Source organism: Battus philenor, unplaced genomic scaffold (genome assembly GCF_028537555.1).
Source record: "Battus philenor isolate CCGP_79_NKW_IND1 unplaced genomic scaffold, ilBatPhil1.0.hap1 SCAF_25, whole genome shotgun sequence".
Classification (NCBI taxonomy): Eukaryota; Metazoa; Arthropoda; class Insecta; order Lepidoptera; family Papilionidae; genus Battus; species Battus philenor.
This window is the reverse complement of record NW_027181688.1, coordinates 7,406,174-7,422,141: the sequence shown is the minus strand read 5'-3', so window position 1 is coordinate 7,422,141 and position 15,968 is coordinate 7,406,174. Positions and strand designations below refer to the sequence as shown.

At 30.4% G+C, this 15,968-nt stretch overlaps 1 protein-coding gene across 1 annotated transcript; it reads left to right on the top strand.

The window, feature by feature from the left end:
• Positions 1 to 150: 150 nt before the first annotated feature.
• LOC137924940 (protein FAM98A) lies at positions 151 to 10,937 on the top strand. The gene is made up of 10 exons (XM_068768357.1): positions 151 to 295; positions 1,611 to 1,843; positions 2,267 to 2,406; positions 3,011 to 3,146; positions 3,958 to 4,112; positions 4,913 to 5,113; positions 6,333 to 6,416; positions 7,713 to 7,909; positions 8,887 to 9,128; positions 10,733 to 10,937. The coding sequence occupies exons 1-10, from the start codon at positions 258 to 260 to the stop codon at positions 10,843 to 10,845; spliced, it is 1,539 nt and encodes a 512-aa protein (XP_068624458.1). The 5' UTR covers positions 151 to 257; the 3' UTR covers positions 10,846 to 10,937.
• Positions 10,938 to 15,968: the final 5,031 nt, after the last annotated feature.

Genomic DNA, 15,968 nt, shown 5'->3' with positions numbered 1-15,968 from the left:
TTTTTTTATTCACAACTTAGTTTTAGTTAGCATTTTGCTAATTTAATATGTTTAACAATTTTATTTTATGGAAATTGCGGCTTTTTTTCGAGAGCATAGACAAAATGCTTCGTCTACAAGAGATATGTTTCTAGTCTATGATCGTTCAAATCTGTTCTAGAAATTCGGCTTTTTGTACTGCCGGTGCTAATTTTATATTTATATAAGAATCTTTTGTATTTTGTATGCCCTACGTAATCGCAAAATAAAATATTAAAATGGAGAATGATATATTAGACTCACTGAACGATTTGGGGTAAGTATTTGCTATTACTTTTTCAGGGTTATAAGATTGTTTTTAATGTGAAATTAACAAAATTTATGACCAAATAAGAATTTGGGCATGTTCTTGTGTCTATATATTATTGTACAGTCTAAAACTGATGAGTTCACCTTATTAAAATATTTATTATCGGTCGTCGTACTGCAGGAAACTTGTTGAAAATTGGTTATGTGGCAAAGTAATTAAAAGCTGTTACCAAGAAATTCCCAATTTTGTATACTACGATGTTCCCATTGATTTCAAAATTTATAATTTGCATAATTTCGTGATCAAAATTATATTGTGCAATGTTGTATTATTTTTTTGTTTATTTGTGTATATAAAATTTGTCAGTCTAGATAACAATGTTATACCCTTAAATTATGATGCTAAATGTATTCAGAAAGTCCTATAATGTTTCAATTCATAGTAACCCCATAGGACTGGCTAAGCAATTCAAAAGCATGATGGCAATCTGGTAGAATATGTAATGTTTTATGGATCCAGGCTCATGAGAAAATCTATAAATTATAATATTTTTTTATTATTTAATTATACTATTATATTGTAAGAATTTTAGGGCAAGTGCCTTTATTTTGCATATGGTGAATATTGATGAATTTCAAATATAAAAAAAATTGTTTTTAAACAGTTTATTAGATACATAAATTCCATATTTATTCACAATTATGTTGAATTCAGTTACATCTGTAGTAAACTATATGTAATAGAAGAAATATTAGAGAACACTTACATATATGGACTTAATATTAATTATTTTATACCAAGATAAAAATTCATTTTACTTTTACTTTATGCTGGTTGTTCGAGGTTTGGTGGTGAATATGTGTTTATGTACATATACACATACATACATGGATAAAGTATTTTTTATGTCATTAACAATTGTTTTTGATTAAAGTGAAATTCTGCTACAAAACAAAAACAGTTCATGCTAAATTCACCTAAAACTTGATGCAGTAGTTAGTAACCCTTGGTGGTACAGCTAAGCCTCTAATATAATTAAGCATGAACACTCAGCAGCCTTATCTTTGGCTTTTATATAAATCATTAAAAGTTTTTACTGTGTTGAATAGGTCACTTGATGCTTTGAAGCTCCTTAGACTAAATGTGCATGGAAGCTTTTAAGATCCCTTTTAACTCAAGACCTAGGCATGGACAATCAGTCAATATATATTTTTCATTTCATTTTTTTACATAATAACTTGGCTGATTATTTTGCATGTGTGTAAAAAGTCTCTCAAATACTTAATTCTGTCTTTCCATTACTTTTCTTAATTTGTTCCAGTTATGAGGGCCCATTATCAGATGAAGTGGCATTCGCCAAAGCATTGGAAGGTGGTCCAAAGTCATTAGAGTTCACAAAACTTGTTCACATTCTCGCTGAAGAAATCAAGAAATTGTGTAAAATGGAAGAAACCATTAATATGATGAATGATCCTGATGAATCAAGCTCCTTTCTCCTGGAGTTGAGTTCGTTTTTAAAAGAATTGGGCTGCCCATACAGATGTTTAGTTACAGGTGATATATACAAGAAAAATGATTTATTGACATATTTCAAATAGACTAAAGTTCTAGCTTTTTTTTCATTGTTTCATTAAGACATTGCAATATTTCTCTATCAAGTATGCACTAATCTAATTGTTAGTCTTTTTACAAGAAGTCTAGTACAAATTCTCTAGTCTAGCCTTGCTTGAACTATAGTAATTGTTTTTACTGTGTCTCACTGCTTTACATTCAATCTAGGTATGTCTACTGTGGCATCACTGCCTCTTAACAGTAGCAGCTAGTTTAGTAACTAGAAAATTGAAATGTATCAGATTCTATTGACAGTGAGGAATGGTATATAAATATATTTGCCTTTTACTCATAATGTGGTGGAGGAACCACCATATGGATGTAGTAGGTGAAAATATTAATAAGAAATTTTTTTTTATGTTTCAGGTCATATGTCATCACGTCTCCAAAGCAAAGACGACAGACTACTCCTTTTAGATTATTTAATATCAGAGCTAATGGCTGCAAGGATGGTCAGTGTAGACTGTCCAAAAGAGAAGCAAGGCTCCGGAATGGAAATTGTTATGGTAAACACACTATAGATTTATCAACTTTCTATTAGACTGATAATTTTAGTAACCAAATTTAAGGTTTGTGCCAAGTATGATATGAAATTTTATTTAAGTTTTTCTCATTACCATGAGACATAATGTCATATATCTCATTTAAAGTCTAAAATTAATGAGAGATGGAACAACTTTATGACCAACATATAATGTATGTATATATATAACATGCCTTGTAAAATACTAGTGTTTTCAATGTTATTTTATTTTAAAGTACAGGTAAATGCGGGTGAACAAAAATGTATTGATGCCAGGAAATGTTGCCAAAGAAGAATTGCATAAATCAAAAGTAAAACCTCTTGGTCACTTTTTAATTCAATCATTCAATTATTTTGCGTCTTCCAAATCTTTAATAAGATTTTCTGTTCACCTTATGGGTGCATGTCCTATACTACACTTGTTAGTTCAAGGTCCCCACCATAATTTAAAGATCTTGGCTGCTCTCTGTTTTACACCCAATGTGTCCTCATGTTTATTGTTTGATAACCTGTTCATTTTATGTAAAATTCAGGATTCATTTTGGTGAATAATTGTTTAAAACAGTTTCATTTCTTAATGTTTTCAGCAAGAATCTCCCACGGCCAAAGATCTGAAGGACATTTTGATAGCATTAAAATTCAACAAGCCTCCACCCAATATCACACCTGAAATATTGTTCACTAAATTGGAAGCCAAGTTAAAAGACACCATTCAGAAAGAAGGTGAGTTTTACCTTAAGTTTTATTTAATTATCAATGTTGGAGTAATTTATTATTATTTATTCATTACTTGTTTATACATTTTTGGATTTGTAATTTACTGTGCATTTAAAAAAAAAGGTTTATTCTAAAATACTAGAGTCCAAGCTCGAGAATTCTTACTTTTTTGTATTTCCATTATGACAGTACATTATGTAAAAGAAATATAAAAATATAAATTTAATGTATAAAGTTTTTTATTATATGCAATATGAACAAAAATTTTATAAGTTATTCTTGTTTATAATTAAGATATTAAATCAAATAATAAAAAAAAACCATTCTAAAATATAATTTAATTCTTCTATGCAACCAAATTATGCATTATTTGACAGTATGAAGTTTAGTAGGGTGCTTTGTATTCATATTTTAACTAAGACAAAGTAATATAATAATAAAGAAATGATTCAGATTTTCAATATTCTTATAGAAAATTGCTAATATTTCCATTGTCTTTGTAAAACTTATTGTGTAGCCCATAAATTTTTATTATTGGTTAATATAAAATATAATAGGTCTTTGGACTAAATTCTATTGCATAAGCAGCACAACTTGAAGGAAATGAGGACTTAGTGGATAAGGAAGCCTTTCTGATACAGTACTTTTCAGATCTTTGTACTACAATGATTTTGATCTCAACCATGGTGACACACAAATTAAAATGCCTTCGTGTGTACCTGTGCCTTTGTGTTCCAAGTGTTTAAGAGTATTTTACTAAAGTCATTGTGAATGAATTATTTAAAAAATATATATAATATTAAAAATAATATTCCAGGTGAACAATTGATTGGAAAGCCATTATACAACAAATCTTTATCAGAGAAGGAGTGGAAGCAACTAGAAAATACTTTTACAGAAATGTTTGAAGAATACAGGTTGAGAAGGGAGACTCTAATAACTCGGCTAGAGTGTACTATACAGAGTTTTGAGGCATGTATTATTGTTATATAGTCTGTCACCATCATCACCATGTCATCTGATAAATGGTTGTGGATAAAGGCAGGGATCTCCCTCAAATGATTGCCTCGATGACTAGTCTTGCACTGCCCATATTCCATGAATTCCGGCAACTTTGACTATGTCGTCGATACACCTAGTGGGGAGCCTTATCACGCCGCGTTTACCGGCTCTTTGTCGCCATTCGAGAATTTATCCAAACTCAACAGTCATTGATTGCATGATTGATATGCCATGCCTCTTCAAATTAGCAATTCTTCAAGCCATATCAGTGACATTAATAAGTGTGGTGAACTTGTTTATACATTTATATACATGTATTTATCAAAGTTCATTTTTTAAGAAATCAGAGTCATGTATATAAGTGTCAGTATGATTGGTCTTTAAAGGGGTGAATGAATTTTTCATTTGTCAGCAAATTGATTGAAAGCTTTTACACCTATTTTTTATCACCCTGTATAAAGCGGTCACTCTGAAACTATCGAAATGCAATAAGCTAATATCTTTTAGAAGTATTAAGCTTCTGCATGGCAAACTAAATTTTGAAAATTATTTTTGTTACAATATTATCATATCATTATTCAATATTTCTGTAACCATTAATTTTTACATTAGTTGATAGCAAATGAGCAATACATTCATTTTTAAAGTTTGGTAAAACCTTTAACAATTATGTTTTATTTGCATTTACATAAGACAGTAAATTATGTAGCCCTTTTTTAACTTTCATTGTATGATATTTATCTAACAGTTGAATTTTAAAACCATTTCAGTGGTCAGACCGTTTGAAAACAAAGAAAGATCAAATCCAATCAACATACAGACCAAAACGGGAGCATATGAAGGTTAAGCCAGATGTTAAGTTATCTGACTTCCTAGCTGCGAGAACTTCTTTATTACAAGTGGATAAAACATCCAGTGCAAATGTTAGAAAGAACACACAGTCGGATGTTAATAAAGTTATTATTGGAAGGGTGAGTACAAATAGTAATGACATGTATGAGTAATTTTGATACATGTATATATATGTACATGTATATATATATGTATATGTATGTATATATATGTATATATATATATATATATATATATATATATAGCAGATAGAGGTGAGCACTTCAAAAAAGATTGGACCATGATGGTGTATATATAAACATTACAAATTCAACCCTAACATAGCGGCAGTGACTATATCATTGATGGCATGCGAATTTTAATTCAATCGTGTAAGAATAATTAAGCGCTTAAATGTATTGTGGCTGTAATGGCCAGTAAGTTACACAGAGTGTGACTACACTTAATGGTTATTAAAATAATTGCAAAACTCACAGCAGACAGCTTATCACAGAATAATGTGCAAACTAAGCAAGAAGTTTTATCCTAGACTTTACATTGAAATAAGTTGTCTGCATCCATCCAAACGATCCATCCAAACATCCAATGTCCCTTTCAAAAAACCCAACTTAAGAATGTGAGGGTCATCGGATGGATATAGCATCAGTTCTGAGTTAGGTTCTGAGGAAGTCCCTGTTCACCAGATTACTAGCTCAGACTCACAGAGTACTCAAATCGATTCTTAGATTAGTTAAACAATAAAATAAGATTTATATATATATATTCTTTCTTAAAAAGTTATATCTTGTATAACTTTAGATTTAAGAAACTTGACTCAATTGATACTTACAATGCAATACAAACTATTTTTGGGCAGGCATGCGAAAATAACTGGATGTACTGCATAACAATGAAATATGAGCTGAATGATTTGATTCACAATGAAACAATAATCAGGTTGTGCAAGTCACAAAGGCTCAGATGGCCACGTCACTTCGAAAGAATGACCATCAGGTTAATACCATATAACAAAAACAACTCCAAGGAAGACGCAGGAAAAGGAAGATATCATGAATATCTGTAGACACTCTTGGGAAAAGATGGTAAAAGATAGAGCAAGATGGAATAAGATTATATAGGAGGCCAAGACTTATAACGAGTTGTAGTGTCACAGAAAGAAGAAAAAGATACTTATGATGGGCACTTGTGGGAGACTATAGCCATATATATATCCACTGCTATATATATATATTCACCTTTGCAGTCTTCCAAAAAAACTGGTTTGAATGACCTTCATCCAGTGTTTTTCGTGAACCTTTACAATTAAATAATACTATGCAACTATTATTTTGATTTTAGGTGCCAGATAGAGGTGGACGTCCCAATGAACAGCAACCGCCTCCACCGGAGATGCCTTCCTGGCAACAGAGATCTGCCCCACAGGTAATGTATATCACAAATTTAGTCAAGACTTTGGATTGCTGGTTGTCTTTAACAATATATCTATTAACAACGATTATCAAACATTTGAAAAAATCTTCTATTTATATTATTAGGTAAATAAATTATATAAGGATAATTAAAAATTACTCAACTTAATATTTTTCCTACTACTAATGTAGGAAAAATATTAATTAAATTAATTATTATTATGCACTTAATAGTAAAAACATTCTTAAAAAAAAGGTGATCCATATTTTTTTAAGCTATTTTAAAGTTTGTACAAATTCTTATAGTATGATCTAGCATCATAAACTTTCAAAGGTTAGTTCCATGCCAGTCGCATACATGTAAACGTTATTATCCAGTATAAAGTATATAAAAATGTTCACAAGCATTGTTAATGGTAAGTATATTATTAAAATCTTTGTTTACATGTGTAAAAAAATAAGGAGCTTGAACCAATGAATTAAATGTTTGTAAATAATGATATTAACCCAAAAATATTTCATTGTAGAAGAATCTCATTGTATTGAATTTGTATTATATTAATAATAAAATATAATTTATTATAATTAATATAATTACAATAAATTATATTTTATATCATTCTGTATTTATTTATTATGCATTTCATCCTGGAATGTTGTTATCTCTTTTATTAGAACAATTAGCAAAGTGAATGAATGGTCAAAAATTTCTTCTGTCGTCATGAAGGGCTATTGGTCTTGTGCGGTATGTGTATCGGTGATGTACGCCACTTGTTTCGAGTACCCTAAAAAGTACTGGTTCAGAATATACTATTACCTCCTTTTCAGCCCGAGTTTTGCTACTAGTTCGTTTGGGGGTCTATAAAATTTTATGTGTTGTTACTTATTAGGTTGGCTACTAGTTTTTTAGAGTATCCATATTGCCTTTTTTCCATCTTGCACTAGTGTTATACGAAGTTATGTTATCATATGAATGACATAACTGATTATTTGTTATATACCAAGGGATGCTTGTGATTATTCTGGGCATTTTTGATTGGAACCCGTGCAAATATCTACATTTGAGTTGGAGTCCCTTATAGTCGAGTTGTTATGTATAGTAGGATATATTAGATTATAGATTTTGACTGATTGTTGTTTTATATTTTATTTTGACCGTGATCTCTTTCCACATATATTGGACCAGCAACAATTATTAACAAGTACTTTGGACAAAATAACAAATGGATGAACATCCAAAAAAAAAACACTTTATTTCTTTATTTTTATATTATCATTATGTGTAAACAAGTTTTATTTGGTATTGCAGGGTGGTGGTCGTGGCGGTGGACATAGCGGTGGTCAAGGCGGTAGCTATGGCGGTGGCCATGGCGGTGGTCAAGGCGGTGGTCAAGGCGGTGGTCAGAGAGGCGGTCGAGACGGTAGTGCTGGACGTGGCGGTGGAGGGCGTGGTGGCCGCGGTGGTCGGGTGCAAGGTGGCTACAACCAAGGCCAAGATCACAATAGGTGATTTATATGAAATATGATCTTAACACAAACACTCGAACAAACACACAAAGTAGTTAATCTTGTTTTTTTTATATTTAACTTTGATTTGTTTAATATTTATAATTGTTAGTACTTATTCAAGTAGCTTGCTCGAGTCCTAAGTTCAATGAACATGTGACAACCCCACAAGACTAACAATATCGACCATATATTGTGAAGTCTTTTTGCGAGATGGAAATGTTTTACAGAGACCAAACTTTCTTTCAAAAAATAGAGATTTATAAAAAGGCCTAAAACCAAAACAAGTTAAAACCATTAATGCAAAAACACGGAAGCTAATAGTAAACCAGTAAAAGAAATTTTGTGAACATTTCAGATTTATTATACATATAGGTATATTAAAATCACATTCTTAAATCGAAATAAACCTATGAAAAGTTCCATGTGGTATAAGTGGTATACACTTTGCAACTTAATAGTATATACCAGGGGTGGCCAAGCGGCTTGATAATATGAGCCAATTTTCTAAATTTGAAGTTTTTCATGAGCCGCAAATAATTTATTGTAATCAGATATTACAGTAAATTAAAAATAAATAAATTGTCGAAACGATTTCAATGTCGAACAAACGATTCAAATTTTAATATACAATTACAAAAAAAATAAAAAGTGAATTCGTTTACATTTGTCGCGAGCTATAAATAATCTTTCAAAGGTTGGCCATCTCTGGTATACACTTCTTAAATGAAACATTAATATTCAGCAACTAATATTATTAAAAAAATATTGTTAATAATTCAATATGTACCTTACTTGTGCAACTATGTAAAAATTACGCGCTTTAAAAAACCATGGTCATGTGGAGCCGAGGCGTTAACGGCTGAACGAACAGAGGAAGTGTTCAGTGCAGCAGTTTCGGTAGCACTACAATATAAAATCGCGTGAATGTCACGAACATGACATTCTTGTATTCAATATTTGACGTTCATTTTTAGATCACAAAACAATCAAAACTTCAACCAAAATCAGCGTAATTATCAAACCTATGAAGTACCACCGGGAGGTTACAACCAAGGTTATCAAACCCAAGGCTATAACCAGAACCAGAATTCTGGCTACAATCACAACCAGGGCGGCTACAATAACCAGGGAGGTTATAATAGCCAGGGAGGCTATGGAGGTTACAACCAAGGTTATGATAGTGCTGGCAGTTATAACCAAGGATATACCACACCTGGTATGTATAGACTTGTATAATATTGTATTAAAGAAAATTAATTACATTTTAACAAGCAGTTGGAATAAACATATATGACAATGAAACAAATATTTAATCTTTTTAATTGACTTTTCTGAGAATTGAAAGTGAAAATATTGTTATAATGTTAAATTCGAACGTGTATTTGTACAGAGACTAGTGCTAGGTTTGGAATGTTGGTACCATTAAAAAGGACGTGGCATAACTTTATAGACTCGACTTTTGAGATTATTAGCATAGTATCATGCTAGGAAGTAAAACCATGGGCATGTTTATCTAATGCAATAATGTTTTATTGATCAAGAGATATATATATATATATATATATATGTATATGTATAAATTTCTAAACATTAACATGAACGGAATTCATACACTTGTTGAAATTCCTGAACAAGTAAAGTGGTTAATTTTGTATTATGATCAATGCAGCCTTAAGATGTCAACTTTTTGTTAAGGTCTCTCTAGATTTCTAAAAGGAATGGTTGAAAGCATTCATCTTCTAATCTTCATATGATGTCTGTCCACCTCTTACAACAAATATCAATCATTCTTTTCAAAGACAACACAAAATACTTGAGCTGTGATGTTACCATCTTAATAACTATGCTACTATTCCTTATAATATCAGTCTGCTAAAATCAAGGATTTCATCATCATTATTTTAGTTGTAGGAAGTTCACTGCTGAACATATCCCTTTCCCATAGATTTCCAAAAAGACTAGTTGGTAGTGGTCTTCAACATCTTCAGACGACATTTGCAAGATGATGTGTTCAGTTTCTTTATTAATGATAAGATTTTTGAGGATAAACAAATCTTGAACTATGACCCCATTAACGTCATTAATAACTATACTATTGTTGCTTTTATTATCTAAGTCTTCAAAATCTCATTATTTCAGTTGTAATTTGTTCATTCCTGGACATAGGTCTCCTCTATAAGGTTGTCTGTCTCTGCTGCATTGACAACATGTGCTCTATGGCCTGTCCATTGAAATTTCAGCATGATATTTTATTATTATGGATGAGAATCTTAATTATGGTTCCAATTAATATGAAGTATGTATATATTGACAGTGTTATATGTCCTTTCAATATTTCATTATTATATTAATTTTTTGCACTTAATCAGGTTTATATTAATGCTTTGCACTTAATTTTTTTTTTCTATTCATATTGAAGCAATTTTAGGAAAAGTTTATATTTATATAGAAGTTAATATATGTATTATGTTATGGTGGTAATGAATTTTGTTCCAAATAATTTTCATTAAAAAAGTCTGTTATATGTTAAAATATGGAATAATGTAAGATTTCTATTATTATTTATTGTTAAATATGTTAGCAAAAATGAGCAATGCCTTAACCAAGATCAGCTTTGTAAAAGAAAGACTATGCAGTCTTCATTTTGTTTCCATGGTTTTGTGATTTGTTCTTGTTATGTTAAAAACTGAACAGCATTTACATTGTCTCTGTCAGCGGAACCCTTCTGTTTGAAGACAAGTTATTAATGTTTCTGGAGCCCTTGTATGTAAAGGCTTAATAAGTTAGTGATCATCATTATAAAAGTATTGAATTCTACAGGATACAAAGGAGGTTATCAAGGCCAAGGTCAAAATCAAGGATATGGTCAGGGCCGCTACCAGAACGAACATGACGACCGCCGTGGCCGCGGCGGCTACAGGGGGCGCCGTTGACACGTCCACACCATGTGACACACATACGTTATATATTACCCGCATATATATATTATATGACATATATAAAACCCAAGATATTCACATAAGGTTATCCTCATTACAAATGTGTGCTTCCAAGCAATAATTTCATATCAGTGTTGCCGTTAAAGGTCTTTCATATAGAATAGAGGAAGTTTCATGGCATGCCCATCACAAAAAACATAACTTCTATTGTTTAAATGAACCAATTTTTATGATGGAAAGGGTTGCATGATTGTCAATATATTATTGGCATAAAGAAATATATATAAAGGTGAAATCTTTTGCAAAAATCTTGGGTTTTTTATATTGATATAATTATTAATAACAATTCTGTACAACTCGTGGTTAAAACTTGTCTTTGTCTATGGCGTATGTAATAACATGAAAAATATTAAACTAGTGCTTTAAACAAAACCATGTTACGAGTGGAACACAAATAATCCAATAGACATTTGCCTTTTTTATACAAGCTGGTACAGTTATATACCTATTTGTAAAATGCCTTTCGAAAGTGCTTTCTATAGTAATTCTAACAACAGGTGAAAATGCATCGAGATATCAGATATATATATATATATATATATATATATATATATATATATATATATATATATATATATCATTTTATTATTAACCTTTTATGCATAAAATTTTTGTATCTTAAGGATGTATTTTAAAAATTGATGCTTCACCATTTTTGGGAATTTTAATAACATTTATTGCAACTTTAATTTTTTAATAAAATAATAAAAATGTTTTAGATAAATTCATGATGATGGCTCTTCCTAAAAGATATCATTATGAAAGCCATTATGGTAAGTCGTTTCTCTGAGAATCTAAATGTTGATGAAATGTTTATTATACTTTTTAGTGGTTTTATGCACTAGCTCCGTTTAGAAAGTGACTCTTACGGCTTTAGGTTTATTTTATTCATTAAACATTGTATAATGTTATATTTAAAATAGAGCAATTAGAAAATTCAGGCCTAATTGCAATTTTAATAAACAACAAACATGCATGAGGTCAGCAAAAAATCTGTCTGTCTTAGCCTGAAGTCTTTCATATAATGTGATCAAAGAATGTTAAAATCTGAGAGAATGATAAACGGTGGTGTTGCCTAGTCTTTTATTCTACAATAACATGAAGCTATTTATTATTTGCTTTTAATTTGTCAACTATAGACAAAGATAAACAACTATTAGGGCCATGAGTTTTAAAGAACATTTAATACATTACATAAATCAATTGCACTTGTCATTTCAAACCTTTTACCGATTTTTAATTTAATCTGTGTTTTTTAATGTAAGAGAATAAACGATTTATTTAAATTTTTTGTTTTTATTTTTGGTTAGACCCAACTGAATATGTTTATTGTTTTTATATATATTTATGTAGTTATAACCTTATGTACTTTATATATTTATATATATCTTTATTTTTTATTATTTTGCAGTCCGAGAATAAAATGGTAACCAAAGTGGGTTTTATTTTTTATTGATTATTTAAATGTAATTTTTTGTATATTATTTTGGTCCTTAGTTTTTACATGCTTAATTTATTTTTCATTTTTTATTATATATGTCAAATATTACATTTTTTCTTGCTGTACTAGGATAAGGTTGTGAACTGTCAGTAAATTTCATTTTCAATCTTAAAACATGTATGTATATAGAAGTAAACTATTTTCGAATTTATAACGAAATACTGTTAATTTGTTATGCAAAAAATTTTACGTTTTTCCCTAAAGATAATAAAAGTTAAGATATATATTTATGTATTGCCTAACATAATATGACACCTTAAGGTCGTCAAAAGATGCCGGATGGTAGGCATCAACCAGTCCTTTTGAAATCTTTAGAGGAGGCCTACATCCAGTATTGGAAGTCGTGTAACTGAAATAACAATGATGACGTATGCTGTGACAAGAGCAAATAGCTTAGTGTTCGTACGATTTGTTTGTCATTCGACTATTTTTAAAGCATCTAACATTATAAGGAGTTTAAATAGAAGTTATTGACATTAATATTTTTAATGTCATTTCAGGCGTGTACATAATATCTCGCTTTGCGTCGCTAGATTTTTGAGGTTGCGTTGTCTTGGGTAGTTACATGGTTTGGTATAGAAAGTCTTAATTAACTTTGCTTTGTGTTTTTTTCGAACGTAACCACTACGCAAAGTAAAGTTTTGATGTACTGTAATGTTGTGCGTTTTGTATTTTATTCAAAACTTCTTGGACAAATATTCATGTAGGTTTAGTAACCCCACGTATATATAGTCTCCAAAAATCGTGAAACTCTTAGATAAAATCTTGATCTTGATGATGATCTTTAGCTTTGCAATAAATAAAATCATTTTCTTATTAATGATCCTAATGAACGAGTCTTTAAATTACAACGTCGGCTGCAATCTGCATTTCTGGATATCGAGAGCTACATAAAACATTAATATAATCATTGCAAAGTCTAATTACTGATTGCATTGTCCAGAAAAAAAGAGTTACATAGAACGAGAATAAAGTTTGAAAATTCATCACCTTTACCGCAAACATCTATTGCAGACTGTCCTTTCTGATGATGGAGGTGACTTGGAATCATTTAGCAAAGTGTCAACCATAACAGATAAAAAATGGAAAATTTATTACTTTTCAATAAAATAAATTGAATAAGGATAAATATAAGTTTAATGTAAGCTTTCATAAAAATTTCTGAAATTCGACGTAATTTATTGGGCAGCCTATTCCTTTTAAATTCTGCAAACTTCTTTATGCCTTATTAAGTTATTTTCAACTGCTTATTTCGATTTTATTTCTTTTGAGAAAATTACGAAAAGCATTTCCACTTTTTCGAGGCAGTAATTTTTTAAAATGCGAATTTGCGTATTCATTGCATGAAACGAGATAAAAGTATCTACTTTATAGTGTGTCGTGCTATATTCACCAGACGAATTACATAAGGCGCTCTTTCATCTACAGGTTGTAGTGGGCGTTGAAAATTATTATAATAAAAATATTAAGATGCATTTACACGTAGTTATTTTTTAAAGATTTGAAATGTAACTTTTATATGTTCTCAAAATTTTTTTAAATGATTTATAATTAGTTTTCATGATTTGCATTAACAGTGGAACTGTTTTTGTTATCATTTTACGGTCAACGGTATTTATTTAGTTGTTATTATCCATTTCTTAGTGTTGTTATTATCGTATTAATTAAGTATCATAGTTTTAACGAAACCTCTGTACAATGCCTAAGTAGAGAAAAGAGAAGAGGCTCGAGGAAACCACATGAGCGCCGCCTCCGTGAGCATTCACGATGGGCGGAAAGAAGCGTTCTTACCCTCCACCCTCCTACGTTTCACCATGCGCATACCTAAGGCGAGGTACAGCGGTTTCGGTTGCACTAAAGCTTAATTAGGTTGAATTGTTCGTTGTATTTTATTTTTATCATAAGGTTTCGATTGTGTTTGCAGTAAATGTATAATTATCACAAATTAAATATGTACTGTTATTTAATACTCGTGTAAACGCCTTTTTACCTGTTTATCATTAACAAATGTGATAAGTAATGCATCTTAAGATATTTTCAATCCGGCGAGTACAGTATTTAGTTAATTAATATCTGACTGTATTCTTCCAAAACATTGTAAGGTGATATTCAGATAAGGTTTGAGGTTGACTAATAATGAACTAAATTATCGAAAACTTAGTGTCTTTTTAATAACCACCCATATTAATAATGTTATTATCAACTAACATTTGTATGTATATAAAATCCAATGCGTATGGCCAGTGATGACGTACGAATCCGAAACGTAGTCAATGCCCAAGGTCACCCAGAGGGCAATGGAGAAGATTATGCTTGGAGTTTTGCTGCGAGATCCAATTAGAAATGAAGAGATACGCAGGACTAAAATCACGAAAGTTGCTCGAAGAATTGCTCGTCATCGTAAAAAGTGCAAGTGCTGTGCACTTCCATGAAAAATATAAATATAATCTTCATTTCTTCATAATATATACCATCTCTATATAACATTATTTATTCTATTAAGCCTTCACAATGGCCTTATATTACCCATACCTAAGCGTATATTTTGATTCGAGCTGTAAAGACTGGATAGCCTTTTATTTTTACAATTTTTTTCAGAACCTACTTAAAATTATTTAAATTTAAATCATACATCCCTTTTAAAATTAAACAACCTTTGTGTAAAAACATTTGCGTTCGTAATATCACATAATGCCTAATGGAGGTTTAATAGCGTCAGTCATATAGTCAGTCAGTGATTGCAGTATGCGTCAACAAATGTAGACATTTATTATGTTACACTTTTAAAACTGTGTGTGTGTCAATTTTTTTTTAAAATCCGAACGTTCCTCATTATGTTTCATTTTTACTTTCTATGTTTTTAGCCTCAGTAAAAGAAATCATAAGCGGCATTAATTTTTCATTCATCGACCTCCATGTCTTAATCGTAGAGTAAATAGAAATCAGTTAAAACATGTTAAATCTGATGATAAATAATGATAATTAACATGTAAAAAATCCGATAGTTTGTTGTTGGTTTTCTTCATATTTATGATGGTCACAATGGGTATTGACATGGCAAAAACCACAACCTATTGAAAAAAAAAACTATTATTTACATCTGTATTTTACTAGATAGAGATTGTTATTAATGTACTGTATTCGACAAAATAGATACAAGAAAATACGGAGCATACCACAATTGTTAGTGTTAACATGGTAAAGATGTGTTTTACATTCATCTATAATTTGGTTGGTGCAATTGTGTCCTTACTAGGCATGTTTTTGATTTCAATTCAAAGTGAAGTTTGTTTTTCGAACAAAGATGGCAGCAAAAATTGAGACACATTTCAACAATACTACGATGACTATACAAAAATTCTAAACAAATCTTTAATGGTATTTATAATAGTTGACACCTGCCTCAACTGTCCCTTTCACTTGCTTGCAAGTGCAGTTGATAGAGTGCAATATTGAATTTGCCGGGCGATTATAGCAAAGTATAAAAATAGCTGCAGAAACATAAAACAAAAAACAAAAAAAAAGATCAAAATTCTATTATTTATCATAATTGTAA